We start from the raw sequence: 20004 nt of genomic DNA, 5'->3' as shown, positions 1-20004 counted from the left end.
AAAAAACTAGACTCGGAATTTGTCATCAAGTTGACAAATTAGGTGATCCGATCTATTGGGAAATCAATGATTTGAGTCCTGATCCCAATAGGCATGACCATACAGGTTTCATATGTGTTGAGGGGACATTGGCCATGTGATGTTTGGAGTCTCATTTAGAAAAGGGAGTCAGACCTGTCATCTTTGGTACCGAATTCCGTATGAACTAACGAAGATACAGAATGAAGTATATTTGACCTTTGACCCCATTTTGCACGCCAAAGATGGCATCTGAGCAAAACGTAGTTATTTTGTGAAATGATACTTGTAAAATGGTCCTTGCGTGTGCAAAATATGGGAAAGATAAGACAAGTATTCACCAAGATACAGGATGAAACATTTATGACCTTTGACCCTAATTTATATACCCAAGATGGTGTCCGATCAAGTAGTTGTTATTTTATGAAATAATGTACGTGACATGAACTAAACATGTGCAAAATATGGGGATGATAGGGGCTGTCTTTCTTGAGTTATTGCAAAGAAAGTTGCAGAAAGAAAGAAATATCTCAATACATCGGAGATAAGCTTTAATTTCAACCAAATTTTTTAGCATGATCCAGACATCGTATGAAAAAACAAAAGGCTTATCTCTGATAGCGCAAAGTCTCAGCTACAACATATTAAAATCTGGGAGAAATTCACCGAAGGGTAAGTGAGCTAGTGCTCGATAAAGACAATCATCAGTGTCAACTTTCACATTTAGAAAAATTCCCTCCCATAGAGATAACAGGTCATAACGAAGATACAGAAAAAAGTACATATGACCTTTGACCCCACTTTGCACAGACAAGATGGCATCTGTGCAAAAAGTGGTTATTTTGTGAAATGATCCTTGTAACATGGTCTTTACGTGTGCAAAATGTGGGAAAGATATGACATGTATTTACTAAGATACAGGATGAAATATTTATGACCTTTGACCCTAATTTACAAACCCAAGATGGTGTCCGATCAAGTAGTTGTTATTTTATGAAATAACGTACGTAACATGAACTAAACATGTGCAAAATATGGGGATTATAAGGTATGTTTTTCTTGAGTTATTGCAAAGAAAGTTGCAGAAAGAAAGAAATATTTCAATACATCGAAGATAAGCTTTAATTTCAACCAAGTTTTTGGACGTGATGCCGACTCCGTAAGAAAAAACGAAGGGCACATTCACGATAGCCCAAAGTCTCAGCTACATCATACTAAAATCTGGGAGAAATTCAGCGAAGCATAAGTGAGCCAGTGCTCGAGAAAGATAGTCATGTCAATTTTCATTTCCAGAAAAACTGCACTCCCATAGAGATAACACGTAAACTGGTCAAATTTGACAAGATTACTTTCAATCCATTTTTACGAGGTGATGCTGTCATTCAATCAAAATGTTGTTATTATATAAATGAAAGAACATTTAATAAGCTACAACATACTGAAATTTGTGTGAAAATCGGCAAAGGATAAGTGAAATACGCTCGAGTGAACTTGAATTTTGATGATGTCATTTTGAAAATTTTCTTTTTTTATTTTATTAAGAAATTTGATATCTTTTGATCATTTTTTCAGCACCGCCAACCCATGAAATGACATGTACAACTCATCAGCTTTCAGAATATGTAAAGAAAATGGGGGGTCACCGTCCATCCTGAAGAGTAAAATCGGATTTAAAATTGGCGGTTTTTTGGCATAGTTGCACTGTATATCGCCATTGACGTGCGCGCGGAATTTCAACTTTGACGGGCCCGTATGACGTCATATTGAGTCGGATTGACTTGAAACTTGGTAGAAATCTTCCTTGACTTTTCAGGCATCCGATCAAAGTGAAAAAACGGGAAATTTTTATTGCGTATGAGCTGTGCGTGCGTATATCCGCGCGCGCGTACGCGCCCGTCTAATTTTTTCAATTTTTCAAAAAATGCTGCAAATGGTCTGAAACGTGTGCAAAATAAATTTGAGCTCGATTGGAGCATACAAATATTTCAACGCGCGCGTACGCGCGCTTCTTAATAATAAATATGAATTTTGATAATATGACTAGAATGCACTTGACTTGAAATATATGTGACGCAAATTTCATTGAAAAATTCCTTTTCATTAATGAGATATGAATGAAAATGTGTTTTCATATAATGACGTCATAGTGACGTCACGGTTGACTGATCACTATGATTTTATAAAATTTGTCGACTTTGGGACACGATACATATATGGTATAATTTTGAAATTGATACTATGAGAACTTTCTGAGTTAATAGATGCACAAATTTTGTCCAGAAATAAAGAAGAAGAAGAAGAAGAAGAAGAACAAAGAATCAGTACAGATACAGAAGGTGATCCGAGAGGATACTCGGATCACCTAAAAAGGTGCTTTACACATCTACCTATGATAGCCATCATACATGCCAAATTTGGGGTCAATTGCTCAGAAACTGAGAGTTAGGTCAATCCACATATTTTTGGATGATTTGTATAAAAAATGGGCACTGTTGCCATGGCAACAGATCTCTTAAGACTCACATAAAAATGTGTCTTGCACAAGTATACATTGCATTGATCGCATGTACCAAATTTCAACTGAAGTGCTTAATAACTGAGAGAGTAGTTCTATCCACATTTTGTGATTTTTACAAAATTTCCAGTTGCCATGGCAATGCATTACGAGATATTGATAAATAAGGGGTCTTGCACATCTACTATGATAGGGGTCACAAATGCCAAATTTCAGGTCAATTGCTAAAAGAAAGAGAGTAGTTTGAGCCACAACATTTTGCAGCTACCATGGTAACATATTTACTCCATACAGATGAAAAAAGTGTATTCACATCTACCTATGATAGCGGTCACACAAAGCAAATTTTAGGTCAATTACTTGAAAAATGAGAGAGTAGTTTGAGCCACAAGATTTTGCACTGACTGACCAACCCTCCAGCCACCCAACCTCAGAGTTGGCAACAGATTTCTTCACATTATACACGAAAAAGATATCTACACAACTACAGATTACATTAATCACATATGCTGAATTTCAACTGAATTGCTTTGAAACTTAGTTGTTCGATCCACAAGATTTTTATGAAATTTTGCCATTACTATGGCAACACATTATGCAATACTAACAAAAAAAGGTGTCTTGCACATCTACCTTTGATAGCGGTCACACAACAATTTCAGGGTCAATTGCTCCAAAAAATGAGAGAGTAGTTTGATCAACAACATTTTCTAAGATTTTTATGAAAATTTGCAGGTGCTACAGCAACGCATTGTGCGATCTTGACAAAAAAAAGCTACCTATGACAGCGGTCAAACACACCAAATTTGTGGTCAAGTGCTCAAAAACTGAGGGAACTAGGTCAATCCAAATATTTTTGTAGGATTTGTAAACAAAAAAACTATTACCACGTGGCAACAGATTTATCACGCATGAAAAAGGTGTCTTGCACAACTACACATTACATTGATTGTATGTGCCAAACTTCATCAGAATTGCTTTAAAACTAAGACTAGTTTGATCCACATTTTGTGATTTTTATGAAAATTTGCTGTTGCCAGAGCAACAAATTACGGAATACTGTTGAAAAAGGTGCATTACAAATCTACCTAGATGAGAATGATCATAAGTGCCAAATTTTAGATCAATTGCTCAAACTAGATATATCGCTACGGCGACTGATATGCCTCCGCCATAATGCATGGTTCTCCTAATAGGTCTATAGTACAATGTCTTGACAATGTGTGATGACAGTGTGATGACACACAATTGGCAAAATATTAAAATGACAGGTTTGCCACAAATGTGCTGAATGTTCACTTTCCTAGAACTAGGTTCAATTGGATGAATGATTGGGGAACTGATGATTTTTACTTGACTTTTGACCCTTTTATAAGTTTATGCATTGAGTAATTTCCAAGGTATTGAGAAAAAGAACAATTTCAGTATCAAATGGGAAAATAGCATTATCTAAACCTGGCCTTTGACCTTTGACCTCACAGTTCCAAAGCGAATCACTGTTAGGTTGAACATGCATAAATATGTAAGTTTCATGATGATACCTTGAGTTACTTTTGAGATATGGAAGAAAAAGTGCAATTCAACACTTTCACTTGACCTTTGACCTTTTGACCTTTGACCTTTTGGCAAGAAACTTCCCACAGAATATATATCGGGTAATACATGCATACATCAAGTTAAAAAAAAAAACCATCAGGCATTGCATAAATATAAGGAAAGTAGTGATATTTTGAGGAGTTGACCTTGACGTTTGACCCCCTGACCTTTGAACCATGACCCCAACTTCCCTAGATAATCACTGCCCATTGGAACAAGCATACATACTAAGTTCCATGAAGATACCTTGAACCATTTGCGAGATATGGAGAAAAACATGAAATTTCAATTTTTTTTTCACAAAATAACCTGTGACCTTTGACCTTTGACCCTGCGACCCTAAAATCCACACAAAGTATTATCCTCCAAGGATATACCCTCATACCAAGTTTGGTGTAAAACCACCACACGGTTCTTGAGATATCGACAAAAACAAAACGGGACGGACGGACGTACGTACAGACGGACGGACGACCCGAAAACATAATGCCTCCGGCCACTTCGTTGCGGAGGCATAAAAATAACAGAGTGGTTCCCGCCACAACATTTTGCATGATTTTAATGAAAACTTGTCATTACCATAGAACACACTACTCCATACAGACAATAAAGGTGTCTTGCACATCAACCTATAACGGTCACGTATGCCAAATTTGAGGTCAATTGCTCAAAAAATGAGAGCAGTTCGAGCCATAAGTTTTACAACCGACTGGCTGACCGACCGACCAACCACCTGACTGCCAGACCACCCAACCTACCGAACAACCGCCCGGCCACTCGACCTCAGAGTGATTCCTATATATCCCTATACACACAATGTGTGGGTGGGGGTATACCGGTAATTAAAAGAAACTTGATATCACTTCACTTATTTCAATCTGAAGCCCTAGTCACATATAAACACGGATCCTTGAGGATCTACACGGCAATCCCCGGATCATGCTGGGAATGATTCGGGGAGTTCCAGGCTAGTTTTGTCCCAGATGGAGCATCAACAAGTGTTGATGACTGTACACACAGTGTCAACACGGCAGCTATAACACACAGATGAGGCCGGAACAGCATGACATCTACACGGCATGTACATTGCACTTACATAGACCATGCTGAACCCATCCGGCAACTAGACAGTCCATGCGGGAAGAGCTACACGGACCAACACGGCAGCTACACGTAACACGCCGGCAGACGAAAATCTACCATAAAAAAGCGAGGTGATTATATATTTCCACCTATCTTCTTCTTGTTCTCGTAACATAGGGACGGTGTAGATTGTGTTCATCCCTGTAATACGTTGTTTGAATGTGATGGTCCGTGTAGTTGCCATGTGGCTGCCATGAAGGTCTGTGCAGCTGCCTTGATGATCTGTGACTGTCCTTGGACTGCCAAGGATACTCACGGCACCTACACGATCGTTCCAGGCAGCCACACGGACCATCCCGGATTGCTCCACCAACACGGCAGTCCCAGGATGACGCCAGATGTTTTTGACCTCCAAAAGCTGCCATGTTGGCCTCCCTGAAGTCCCTGGACCTACACAAACCTACAAGGACCTCCAAAGATGCCCAGGGCGCCAACACGGATCTCTCCCCAGATCAGATCTCGGGTGATCTGGCATGTATATGTGACTGGGGCTTTAAGTAAGTTTTAAGTGGGTTAGATCTCATAGAAACTTTGAATTTCATCAACAGCAGCTGTGGTTCTCACATTGACTGGAAAACATGGGATTGTAGTAAGCTCCTTCATAATGATCCCAGGGACCGGTGGCTTTCTTTCATCATATAAAAATTTTGAGATAACAGAATAGTATACTGTAAAAGATATATTCATCATATGTAGATAAAAATTTGAGGACATGATTTTTAATTTCCTTGTAACAAGAAATCTGCTATAACCAAGTTCGTTGTCATTGTTAGTTTAACATTAACAGTGTATCACTTATTGTGTTTGTACGGAATCTTCCTTTTCTTTCTGACGAATTTTGTGAACAAAATATCTCAACAATGACATGACCAGTTAACATGAAATTTTCAGTCAACATATATCATATCAATATCTAATGACATGAAACTTTTCAAGACGATAACATATCTGTGACATCATCTAGGTGCCATTTTGTGATTTTCAGATAATGTCAGATGATCGATCATATCTTCATAACTACAGGTACATGTGATTTTCTCATCATTTTCGGTAGACATAAAGTTCACGTCTGATCGCCCTGCACCAGGATAATCACACAGGTCATGACGCGCACATATGTGGGCATCAAAATTTCAAAATGCTCAAAATGACTTCCTGACTGGTTTTCTATACGTTTCAAACAATTTTAAGCGTTTCAAACAATTCCATGTGTGTGCGTCCATGCATTTTTGTGTGTGCGTCCATGCGTTTTTGCGTGCACAGCGAGTAGGCAAAATGAAAATGCACTTTTTTCGTTTGATTTGGATTCCGGATACATCCAGTGACAATATTCATTGATTTCTGATTGATTTTTCACCAATAACAAAGCAATGCCCTTGCGTAAAAGCTAAAATTCTGTGTCTATGTGCAAATATAGTGAAAAAACATGCCCCATAGCTCCTCAAAATGAGTGGGGACCCCCTCTTTTAATTACATATTTCAAAGGGATATGAATTGTAAATGACTTTTCAAGTATCAATATTCCAATTAAAATAGTATGTCATAATGTTATCTTAAATCAAAAAAGTGGAATTTAATTTTTTGATGTACTGTTTCTGACATTCATTCGCATGTATCTTGGTAATTTTTGCTTAACATTATCCCAATTTGGATATGTTGTACTGAGACAATTGTCTTTCAAGTCAATGTCATTGTTTTGCAATTTGATAACGTCATCATACTGAAAATTGTGACTAAAGGCAAATAATCAAAATCAGCCAAATTTACATGTTATGTCTATGGGAAGCGATTTTTCCCCAACCATGCATTGACTTGACAGTGTTCTGGAAACTGTATATCAGTTGATTTTGCTGTATTTCCTCTGAAAATTAGATATGTTACAGCTGAGACAACAAATCTTCGCAACTAGGTATAAAATATTGATCAGATACCCTTATTACTGTAAAGATTTCAATATCAAAGTAAATTTGTGAATGGAATCACAACAAAGAGTTTTCGTATTCTTCTGTACTATGTAAGCGTAAATTTCACAGCTTGGGATTGGTAGAGCCATGTGACTCAATTGGTTTGAGAGCCCTGAATGCCTATGATACTGTACAAGCAGACCCAAGTTTGAATCCAGCAGGACGCTCTTTTTCCTTTTTCACTTTTTTTTTTTTTTTTCAGTTGAGCCTCACTCCGATGTCGTTTATTTTGAAATTATTTCCTCAAGTATACACACGCAATGAGGTTGGAGTTGCTTCCATTGCTGCACAATTCTGTAAGCTGGTGAAGTTTGACCAACTTATATTTTGAGGTCAAGATGATCCTTTAGAATCCATTTAAATTGTGTTAGTGTCAAGGGCATCTTCAAAGGGCAATGGGAAAATTAAAGAACAGAACTTATTTGATTCAATTTGTTGCTGCTTATATATTCAGTGGCATTTCATCTTATACGCTATCTTTTATTTTAGACTTCTTTTTTTTTTAAAGAAATATTGAACACATAACGTTGTGTTCAAAGTTCATTGGATTTTTTAATCTGCAAATTACAATTCAACTAGCTAAACATTGATAGTCAAACAGAGCTCTAAGTAGTTCTGGTCTAGCGTCATCTGCAAGGTAAACTTTTGATAGCTGAGACGGATGTCTTGTCAGTAATTCACATCCAAATGCACGCACAGGCAGTATGTCTTTGTTATGTATGTAAGGTACTGAAATAATGTTCTGTGACTGTTGTCAAATGACCCTGAAAATGATATTGAAACATTATCTTTGTTATGTATATAAGGTATTGTCATAATGTTCTGTGACTGTTGTCAAATGACCCAGAAAATGATGCTGAAACACACACACACACACACACACACACATATTGTCATGGACTGTCATACTTGTAAATCTAGTGTGCAAATTTTATAAGAAATTTAATCTGTAAAGAAAATAAGGCAAGGAGAAAGAACGGATTCCATTTGTAGTTAATGAAAGCTACGGTTTGACTGTATCTTGTTCGTTAGTTGCTTCTCTGACATTAAAGAAGAAATTTATAGGAAATAATGTCATATAAATTGACTGTTTCCCATCATTTAATGTTATTTTGATTAATTTCTGACATAAATCATGCAATAAAGTTGTCTCTGCTTTGAATATAAGAATCTTTACTTTTACCAAATTTGAGCACTGGAAAAAGTTCGATGTGGCTACGAAAAGTGCCAAATCTGCGACGTCACCAAATGTGTATGCAACCTAGTGTGATTTACGTATTTATAGGCAAACTGTGTGCACTTTTCAGGAAATTGGTGTGTAATTTGTTGTCAATCTAGAATAAATCGTCCGCCAAAACAATATATTCACGTCGTGAAATTGTTTGTTTGTTTGTGTTCATTGGAATCACTTCTTACACCCATAAATTTACGGAAAAACAACGTTTTAAAAGCACAAAACCTATCGTCAGCTGTCACAAATGTACACACAAGTAGTTATGTACATGTATCAAGGCTGTATGCATGGTTGTTTAATGTGTATGTACACAGGGTGACCAGATTAATGGAGAACATTCTATATGATATAGATATAGTACATACAGGCTGACCAGATCAGTGGAGAATTTTCTACATAGTATGCAATGTAGCTACAGTACATGTATGCATGTGACAGGAAATACATTATAGCTCACTCAATCTAGAATGATTTAACCCATTCCAGAAAATTCTAGGAAGTGCTGGCTGAGTGAGGCACTGCCCTTGTAACCCAATGTGATTGGTAGTTAATTTTGGCAATGATGTTATGCACATATTAGGCAGTGAGTCATCCAGGATTCCTGGAATTTGGACTTGCTAGTATGTTCAGGTATGTAGCCCCAGGTTGGAGAAAATTACAGAATGTACTAGAAAGGGGTGAATGGATAGTATATAAGCAGGAGAAATTCTGAGGTAGGCAGAGTACCCAACACCTCTGCTCTGAGAGTTACGTCACTTCTGGCTCTGAAACGACTTGTTACAGTCAGTCCTGTGTTACCTGCTGACCTGCTATACAAACTGTGTTTGTGGAGATAAGGCCTGGGAGACATTTTTGCCTGCAGAGAATTAATTTGCCTACGTTGGAGATAGACTCCATATTTTAGTGTCAACGGACATTATTACGGCAAAGCTGTGACTGGCTGGATTCCTTGCTGGACATTATAAAGTGAATCATCATTCAACACATCAACTGGACGTGGTCGTCACAACGTTTGGATTCTGCGAGTTTCGCCGTGAACATCTATCGTGGATTTTACCCCGGATTTATACTGTGGATTAATGCAACCTGTGCCTTTGGAGTTACGTCGGAGGAATCATTCATCGGTGCGTCAAGGATTATTCATCGGTGCATTGAACATCGTATCTGAACATTTTCAAAGGACTACGTGATAACATAATATGTAAGCGATTCTATTACCGATTTGTAATTGTTTCTATTGATCATTATTGTACTGATGTGAAAGCCGATTACGAGTCTGTACCCACAATATCACTGTTAATAAACCGCCTGAACATTAGTTGATTGTTTCTTTTGTGCGATCATTCTCAGAGTGATTTTGGTCGTAACACAGCTCAAGATTCACGATCGCCAAGATCAGCTGTTCCTTCGTACAGCCACAATTTGCTGTTATTATTGACACAACAAATCGATCATTGTGGGGGAATTGCGTATAGCTGAGGTAATCTTACATACTCATGAAGGATGATAACTAAGTCAAAGAGCTGTAATTGATTGGAAATCATTTTTACACCCATAAATTTACAGAAATATGACATTTGAAAAGCACAAAACCTACCGTAATCAGCTCAAGATTCGTGATTGCCGTGATCAGGTGTACGCACAACAGTAGCAGCAGAATCGGCAGTGAAGAGGCATTCCTTGATGCCGTGATTTCAGCTTGATTCTTCTTCGAAATGGCATGATGAAGGTTTGTTTAGATAAATGTGACCTTCATTTCTCTTGTGTGTTGGTTTAAATTCTAATTTCTCAACCTCAACTTGCTGAAAAACAATCTAACAAAGTGGGAAACTGCAACATTTCCGTGCTGAGCAGCAGTCACGATACACGTGTTGCATGCATGCATGCACCGCTGCTGTAGCGATCCCCATAGTATAACACGTAGGTTGCTTGTAAACAAGGGGGTCCTCGGTGCAGTTGCCTATCGTGAACACGTATTTCGATCACGTGTCTTGGTAAGCAACAAGGCTGTTTACGCGTCTGGGAGACGATTTGCATAAACTTACCCATGTTTCAGACGAATTTATGAATGAAAGTGAGTAGCACGACATCATGCCATGACCATATTTGGAATAAGCAGAGGTAGAGCTTTCTGTAGGTACCAAATGTGTCAGGGTTCAACGCAGAATATCTAAGACACGATCGCCAAAAGAACAGTCATTTTCGCCGTAAGTGAAGGCGATTTGGTCTTTAGACATAAGATTTTGTCAAACTTTTGAGATTGACATCCCACTTTTCTCTTCAAAATTCCACATTTTGTAGGTTGTATTTCGAAATGTTGTTGATATCAATCAGAAACTAGAAAATTTCCCCTACAACGTGATACCAAAATGTCAATTTGGTCCCTGAGATAGGTCATTTTTTGACCTTTTTCGGGCTGTAGCGCGAAATCACATTTGCCGAGAAGTTTCGGGTTTTGCCAGAGCGGGTCTCATATAGCCGTAAGGCAAATCAGCTCATACACATTTGGTGACGTCGCTCAAATCCGATGTTTCTTGTAGCGAACAGAGCTACGTGGTCATGGAAATTGGGTGTTTTTTCAATCTCAAAAACAGTTTGGGGGTAAAGTTACATCGTCTAAAAGATATCCAGTTTTGTTAACTAGCTTCTTAGCTTTCCGTAGATATCAAACTTGTCATATTACTAGATTCTCTATAAATTTCTGCTTTAAGTTGATGGTTTTTAAATTCTAAATTGTCTGTGTGTACAAAAAGTCTATGCTGAGATACTGTTGTGACATGTGGCAATACATGCATTTGGAATTTCATATCATTTTAGCTCTAGAAAGTCTAATACATTTGCTTCATTTGTCACCAGCAGTGCTTTAGAGTGCCCTTATGCAGTTTTCCCCTTGCCACCTTTCGTTTCCTCTTCCTTTTTCTCTAGATGTTAGTTCTTGTTGAACTGTAACAGGATAGGGTGTTATGTGTACATTTACATGACCAAACTTGAGTAGGAATTAGAACTGAATCAATTACTCTAAGCCAGGTGTATAGCGTCCTGCTCGTCTCTTTGAATTTTATTATTGTTCGACCCAATAATGGAGATGTAGATACACTAGAAAGGTGGGTTTTATTGGCAAAGAGGTATTTCGTGTCACATCCTGCCGAGCATAGTGTGTACGAAGGGGTTCTGTGTCATTCTGCCTTGGAAAAGGCCACGCTTTTTATTTTTGTCATGGCTATTTTACAAGTAGCCATGGATGATGTGTATTGTTGGCATCTGGGGCAGTATAGAACAGAGTATCATACTGAAATCACCCTGAGTTACCTCCAGTAAGCATTCAATTTTACATATCTTTCTTCTTTAAAGTCAATCACTGGTGAACGAATTACACAATAAATCATATTTTGACACGTTTCACTGGAAGCTTATAAGGAAAAATTAATGCATGATGCAATCACTGGTGCATGAGTGCTACCACTGATTTCAGAGGCAAAACTGAGGACATGCCTACCGGTATATGTAAGGGTATCATTGCTTTTGAATTATGAGACAGTACTTAGTACTGGTTCATCATCTCACTGTCCCCTTTGAAGATGTGCCGATCACGAGGGACTGTTATGATTTATACCAAAGACGCTTAACTGATAAGACAGGAAAGTGCGCGCTAATCCTGTACAAAACAAGAGACCAGGGGGTCACACGCTCACCTGAGTATCGCAAGTTCACCTTCCATGCATTCTTGCGGCTCTTACCTGAGAACATTGGAAACTTATGGTGGGGGTAGCGGTGAGAATGGGGGCATGGTGTCCATTTACATATTCCATCACACTGGTAAAAATACCTGCCAAGTACACTGTACTTAATAGAACGTTGTATGCAGCTTGGGAAAAAAGACTGAAAGCGCTATCACTTTTGATTAGAACTAGAGACAAATATTATTTAATATTCATTAATTTAGGAGATTTGGACCCCCTGGGGCCCCCAAGGAAAGCATGGTGCCCATTCAAACACTTTGAGATCTTATCCCTTTGGGAATGCTACTTGACAAGTTTGGTGAAAATCCATTATGTTGTTTTCAGCAAAAATATGAAAATTTAGGCCCGCATTTGGACCCCCCCCCCATCCCATCCCGCTTCCTTGGGTCCCAAGGGGGTGGGGGGGGGGGGAGGGCACCCCTGATTCTCCCATGAACAAACTTGAAATAAATCAACAGCTTCATGTATAGATTTGTTGAATTTATTGTGGTTCTTGAGCAGAGAAACAGTACTTTCAAAAACCTTAAACAAATTACACTGAACAAAGATGATGACATAGGAGCCTCACATATCTCAGAAATGTAGCAGTGTCATTCCATTACAGTACCGCATGCTTGCAAGCTCACCTGTGTGTAATCTATGCATGCCTTCTTCTTTTGTGCTGCTTCCTTGAGCCACATCTCATGCATTCTTATGGTGAGGCTGCCATGTCATCATCCTTGTTCATTGCAATTTGTTATAAACTTCGAAAACATTCTTATTTTTCATCCCAATCATTATAAATCCTCAAACTCTGTACCCAGTATAACTAATTTATATATGTTCAAATGTAAAAATTTGAAAATCATCCGGAGGTCTCCTTTAAAGTCAAGATGACTTTAAAAACACTTTTATGTCATGTTTCAATTTGTTCTTGTCGAAGACCTCTTGGTAAAAACTTAGATAGCTTGTAGCACTGACCTACTCACACACGCAGACACACTCAATTCTTTTTTTTTTGCATTACAGAAACAATTTGATTTGAATTATGTAAGTACAAAGAACTGGATTTCACGAAGGTATCTCAATATGACTTCAAGTTGATCGCTTTATATTACATCCTTTTCTTTGTTGATCACAGGTGACCGATATTTGATGACCCCCAGCATAACACCTAACTCGTCTTCAAGTGACGAGTCTCATATTATTATCTCTTTCATACTTGTGAATGCTAAGATGATAATTCAAGCCTCGGTCACAACCAACCATGCGTGTTTATGGTCCATACGTTTTTGGCAGAGACCACGGCATTCAAGTTTTTTCTAGAAATGTGGGGAAGGAATGGTAAGAGCACAACGGGAGTACGTCACTCGCACAGTTGTGCAAGGTGTAATACGTGCCACAAGCGGTTGCGTCCATCATATCGTCGGTTGAGAATGATAAGGGCGTTAAGTGGTCACTAAACCCATAGTGTTCAAGACAACTTAATGCCCTTCTCATTCACAACAGACAATATGCTGTGCATGTGGTAAGTTATATGTGCTTACTACATGCTTACAACCCACTATTTCCGTGCGACTGCCACATTCTCGTACCTGGGTAATTCCATTAAAAAGGGTCCCACTAGTATAAATGCCCCTTCTATTTGCTTCATATTGTCATTGCTTAAAAATTACATACCCTAAATCAATTTTACTTCTGAATACTCTTATTCAGGTAAGTATCTTCCTTTTCAAAGTAAAATATAGAAATTGCTTCTTCAAAGTTCCACATGAATTTTGACAAAAAGTGCAAAATCACAACGTTTATGGGCAAAATTGTGTGACATTTTACTGTAACACCAGTTAGACAGATTTACAGCTTGTTTGTGGATTAAACTCTATTTTAAGGGGTCAAAAATGATAAAAGACAAGTAAATTTTGAACATTATAAATATAATTCATGCATCAATTGATACACATTTGCGTACGTAAATCCCAAGAAAGACGTTTCACGTGTAAGTTTTGGTGTCCCCATAATTGCTTACACGAGAAACCTTAATTTATGAGTGTGGAATCCATATTAAGGACCAGTATTGAACTGTTTATTGCTATTTTGGTAGCAATCACATAGTTTAAAAGATTTCAAGAGCAAATTGGGATAAAATAAATCAATTTGAAAAAAAGACCAAATTATAATTTTCACACACGTGGCTTTGGTTTCCCCCTAAATATTACGTCGGGGCACAGTGATAGCTAATTTTTTGTGTCTTATTACAATTGCTCGTTATTGGCATATTTTACAATGTAGCTGTGGTTTCTTTGTAACAGGTATCAAAAATTGACCACTCTATTAATTTGAAGGAAAAAAAAAAAGCAAAAATAATATTTGGTGTCCCCCTTACACAAGAAACATTGAAGAATCTTTTTCCTGGCCAAAAATAGGGGTTGTGTCATTTTTTCAATAGTATAGTTAATTTCTTACTTCAAAATAATCACTTCTATTGAAACAAACATAGACCTAGTTTGAAATATGTGGTAAGATGCCAAAATGGATGGTTCACCGTGTAAGGGGGACACCAATGGTGTCCCCCTTCACATGGTGAACCAGTTTCTCCCCATACACTGCAATTTGGTATGCTGACTTCCTTCAATTTCAATAGAATGTTAATTTTCAGTCAGTTTTCACGGGACTTACTCAATATGAATGTTTTTTAAAGTTATGTTGAACAAAAATCTGATTTTCTGATTTTATTGGCAAAATAGGCATGTCACAAAGTGGGTCCCTATTTTATGGAATTACCCACCTACAACATACTTTCACGTGCTGCTCACGTATGTTATAAGTGCTTGCAAGTCGACTGTACAGTGCACGCGCGTCACCCGAACTGGGGGTGAATCTGCAGCCCGCCCACAATTCGAACACAGCGAAAGTTCTGCATGTACTATTATAAAAGTGCTACGTCGTGTCTGCGTCCTACAAAATCCATACTGAGGCCCCACTGAGGTGACACTTACTCCGTTCGGTTCCCCAAATATCGCCCACGCATTTGCAAGTAGACAGCACGCATTTGCAAGTATGGCGAGTCGTGACCAAGGCTTCACTGATATCAACAGAATCTTGATTTTCTGAGATGGAAAAGTTAATCAATCATTTTCCAATCTTGTTTGTCTTGTTGTGATTTATGTTTGATGTGCAAATTGCTGCAGGATGCTTTCTTTGTTCATGAAAGTAATTATTCAAAGGGACTCCCACAGTTTGTGTCTGTGTGTATGTCTGTGTGCATGTGTGTGTGCATGTGTTCACAGCCTTTAAATACAGTGGTTAGATCTATGCCAAGTATTGCTGCCGACTCAATGGCCTTATGCCTATAATTCTAGTACCATGTCAAATCCACCCTTTGCAGGGATTCTTTGACAATTGAAATGATATCAGCAAACCATCCTTGTGGAAAAGAAATTGTAGGAGTTCAAACATTGTTACACCTCTAGGAGTGAATTCAGTAAAATTCTGACAGAAGCAAAGCAGAGTTGTTTAGCCAGCACCCTACTCCTTTGAAGAGGGCACTGATCCTGCAATGTTCATATGTACAAGGTACACTCCCTTCTCTTGGCATATTTTGACCTGAAAAACAGAGTGCTTTATACAGGAGATTTTATGGTACTTCAAATCACACTATCTCCTTTACACCTATCTCAATCTATCTGATGGGAAGGTTCTAGACTAACAAGCAAATGCTAATAGAACTATATTTGTCAGCTGACAGGATACTGTAATCACCTGCTCATAAAGGTCAATGAGTGTTTTGTCTGGAAGCTTGAGTGACTGTATCTGCTGGAGTACAGTGTCCCAGTGTCCACTATTGATGTCTGTAATAAACTGGTCAATGCTGTCCACCGTGTTGAGAGAAACACCTGATTCCTCCTGAAGGATGGACAATGTCCGAGGGAGACTGGCTTCCTTCAGATACTGCTGGATTAGCCGGACCACACTGAAAAATTATAAGTGGAAAGAAGTTTAGAATTTCAAATTATACACATCATAAATGTGCATTAGGAAAACATCAAACAAAACTCAGGGTGTTTAGTATACCAACATTGCACACTGAATATTTACAATGTATGCTGAATAGGGATCACATATCCTTGTCAATTATATGGCTAGGTCAAGATAACCTACTCTTCTTGAGGACAGAAACATGTTATTTACCAAATATTGTGCTGTCACTCAGAAACTATGACAACATTTATGTCACCACTTGGCAAATCTGGTATGGATCCTTACAATTATTATTGTGAACTGCATCTCCTTTCATACAGAGAAAATATCAATCAAGTTTTAACAGACTGCAAAGTCACCAATCATACTGTTTTGCCATAGGATTTCTTTATTATAATTCTTTGGGGATATGTACAATGTACCTGGTAAAACTTATCAGCAAGCCACTATTAAAAACAGAAAGGAATTGAACATTAAATGACTGGTTTAAGATGGGCGATAGCTCAGTACAGTGTTGGTGTTTTGCATTATGTTACATTTACATCACGTTCCAGGCAGCTACGGCAGCCCCATTTGCCCGAAACATAGTCCGCTATGGGTGGATGAGATATTTTCCTGTTTTTCCGCTCCATATTCTAGTCTTATTCATTCCAGCCTTGCTCTGGTGAACATGCAGCTATCAGGCACCATTCTTACAGTGTCTGGTCGCCCTAGACTACATAATACTTTCCGTTGCGTCCCATTACGGACCACCGCCAAGTTTTGCTAAGGCCTATTTCATGCTGTCACGTTTTAGCACTGGGACTGCCTTGGCAAATCTCTTGGCAATCTAAAAATCTGACACAGCATCCACGGCAATTACAGCCTGTCATGTTTGCCTATCCTGGTCCGTGCGTTGTCTGACAATTTAGGCCCCATTAGGGCCCCTCCACATGCCCTCCCCTGGGTGCCAAGGGGGGCAACCCCTGATTCCGCCATGAACAAACTTGAAACTATGGTTATCAATGTACTAACTCATAGTATTAATTTAGCTCTATCACTTCTGGTCCTACAGAAGAAGATTTTTGAAGATTCCTTAATTTGGGGGGGGGGGGGGGGGTTTGGACCCTCCTGGGGCCGCCCAAGGTGGGGGATGGTGCCCATTTGTACAAATTGAGATCCTATCCCCCTAGGGATGCTACAGCTGTACCTGCCAAGTTTGATGAAAATCAGTCATGGGGTTCTCAAGAAAAAGATGAAAGTGTAAAAAGTTTATGCACGATGCACGACGGACACAGGACGAAGAGCGATCGCAATAGCTCACTTGAGCCTCCCTATGGTTGTACGGCCAAGGTGACCTAAAAAAGCAGGCAAGGCAAACTGACAAAGAAAATTAGTGTAACTGTCTTTTGTTCGTACACTGGAAAGTGCAAAAAGGGGTCACGGTCCAGTCAATCTACTAGTGTTAAAGGCATTATTTACCATTTGCAGATGAAACAGAAATCCAGCTTTAGTGCTTCAAAATAGTTCTAAAATGTAAGTTAGGGATAGAAACAACAAATGTAAAGATGTTAATTAGTACAATTAATTTTAAGTATTGTTAAATATACAAACAATAGTTATAATAAAAATGTTTCTAGACAGTTATGGTTTATTGAGAAAAATAGTGATATCTCCTTAACTTGTTATATGGTAGGATGTTTCGTGATACATCTGACCTACAAATACAGTAGACCTCGCTTAAGTCGACTCGCATAAGTCGACAACTCGCTTAAGTCGACACAATAAAAAAGTCCCGATTTTTGCCTTTGTTATTCCTTGAAAATTTCCTCGTCTTAGTCGACATTTATAAGTCGACAACTCGCATAAGTCGACCTGATTTTTCAGTACCAACTGAACTGAAATACGTGTTAATTCCCTCGTCTAAGTCGACATAATTTTTCGCTCAAAATCTTATCGCCATTCTCTGAAAAAAAAAATTGTTTTCCCGCTCCGATTCGCTGCATTTTTACTCTGTAATTCGCTAGTGTACGGCGCGGTAGCGTTCGCGCCATGCGTCCATTGTCTTGTATGCCAGAATATAGAAAGGGCATACACTCATTTACACTGGAGTATCAGTATCCAAGGCAGTTCACTTTACCCCTTTTCTCCCTCTCGTTATTCTCAAAACGCGCAAATTTTGTACACCAATATGTCCCAGTAGGTATTCATTATCCGAACATGAAATAGGTGTTCTTGTAAAACTGAATATTCTAACGTTAATTATTCCGAAGCGGTATTAGAAACCTGGGCCCTTTCTAGAAAATTCATTAAAATGCAACTAATAGTGCAACTCAAAAAAATCAAATGCAGGTGTATCAAATCACACGCAACTTTTGCATTTAAACGCAAGTGCGTTGCTGAAAAGACTTGCGTCGCATAATCATCTGAAACTAGAAAATAATTGTTCGAACCTGAAACTCAATTACATTTAAACGCAACTCTAAAAATCAAATGCAAGTCCATAAAATCACACGCAACAATGTATTTAAACGCAATAGCGTTGCAGAGTAACTACAAGACTTGCGGTTTTCGTACGAAACTAGAAACTGCGTTTAAAAGCATCTCTATACATCTACGGAAGTGCGTTATTGTTGAAAAGACTTGCATTACTTTTTTTTTTTTCCGTAAGCAAAATTAGAAATTAAACGCAACTCTGAAAATCAAATGTAAGTCCATCAAATCACACGGAACGCTGAAAAGACTTGCGTTTGATAATCATACGAAACTAGAAAATAATTGTAGGGAACTTAATCTCAATTGCGTTTAAACGCAACTCTAGAAATAAAATGCAAGTCCATCAAATCACATGGAACGCTGAAAATACTTGCGTTTTATAATTATACGAAACTAGAAAATTGTAGGGAACTTTTTGTAAACTCAATTGCGTTTAAACGCAACTCTAAAAATCAAATGTAAGTCCATCAAATCACACGCAACGCTGTAATTAAACGCAAGAGCGTTGCAGAGAACATTTGCGTTTTTTTGTACGAAACTACCCGCTGTGTAAGAAACTGCGTTTACACGCATCTCTAAACATCTACGGAAGTGTGTTATTGTTGAAAAGACTTCCTTTTTTTTCAATTCGTAAGCAAAATTAAAAATTAAACGCACCTCTGAAAATCAAATGCAAGTCCATCAAATCACACGGCTGAACGCTGAAAAGTCTTGTGTTTGATAATTATACGAAACTAAAAAATTTTAGGGAACTTTTTTTTTTTAACTCAATTGTGTTTAAACGCAACTCTAAAAATCAAATGCAAATCCATCAAATCACATGTAACGCTGTATCTAAACGCAAGACCGTTGCAGAGGAGACTTGCGGTTTTTGTACGAAACTAAGAAACTGCGTTTAAACATATCTCTAAACATACGGAAGTGTGATATTGTTGAAAAGACTTGCATTATTTTTTATTTCGTAAGTAAAATTAAGAATTAAACGCAACTTTGAAAATCAAATGCAAGTCCATCAAATCACACTGAACGCTGAAAAGACTTGCGTTTGATAATCATACGAAACTAGAAAATAATTTAAACTCCATTGCGTTTAAACGCAACTCTAAAAATCAAATGCAAGTCCATCAAATCAGAAGCAACGCTGTATTTAAAACGCAAGAGCGTTGCAGAAAAGACTTGCGGTTTTTGTTGCGAAACTAGAAACTGCGTTTAAACGCATACGGTAGTGCGTTATTTTTTATCTCGTAAGGGAACTTTCGCCGTGACCGAACTTAGTCTGCACTTGTAGGGGAAAGACATCGCAACATTTACACGTTTCAAACTACTGAAACGCATGCTGCTGCACGAAATGTCAATGAAAAA

General features: G+C 38.2%; 1 protein-coding gene across 1 annotated transcript in view; it reads right to left on the bottom strand.

Moving 5' to 3' along the window:
* Positions 1 to 20004, bottom strand: part of LOC140234708 (WD40 repeat-containing protein SMU1) — a 74098-nt gene that overhangs the window by 24750 nt on the left and 29344 nt on the right. The window contains exon 2 of the mRNA XM_072314742.1: positions 15949 to 16159. Within this exon, the coding sequence (XP_072170843.1) occupies positions 15949 to 16159 (211 nt within the window). The remainder of the gene's footprint in view (positions 1 to 15948; positions 16160 to 20004) is intronic.

Source organism: Diadema setosum, chromosome 11, assembly GCF_964275005.1.
Source record: "Diadema setosum chromosome 11, eeDiaSeto1, whole genome shotgun sequence".
Lineage (NCBI taxonomy): Eukaryota > Metazoa > Echinodermata > Echinoidea > Diadematoida > Diadematidae > Diadema > Diadema setosum.
The sequence above is the reverse complement of the archived record's forward strand: the minus strand, read 5'-3'. Positions and strand labels throughout refer to the sequence as shown.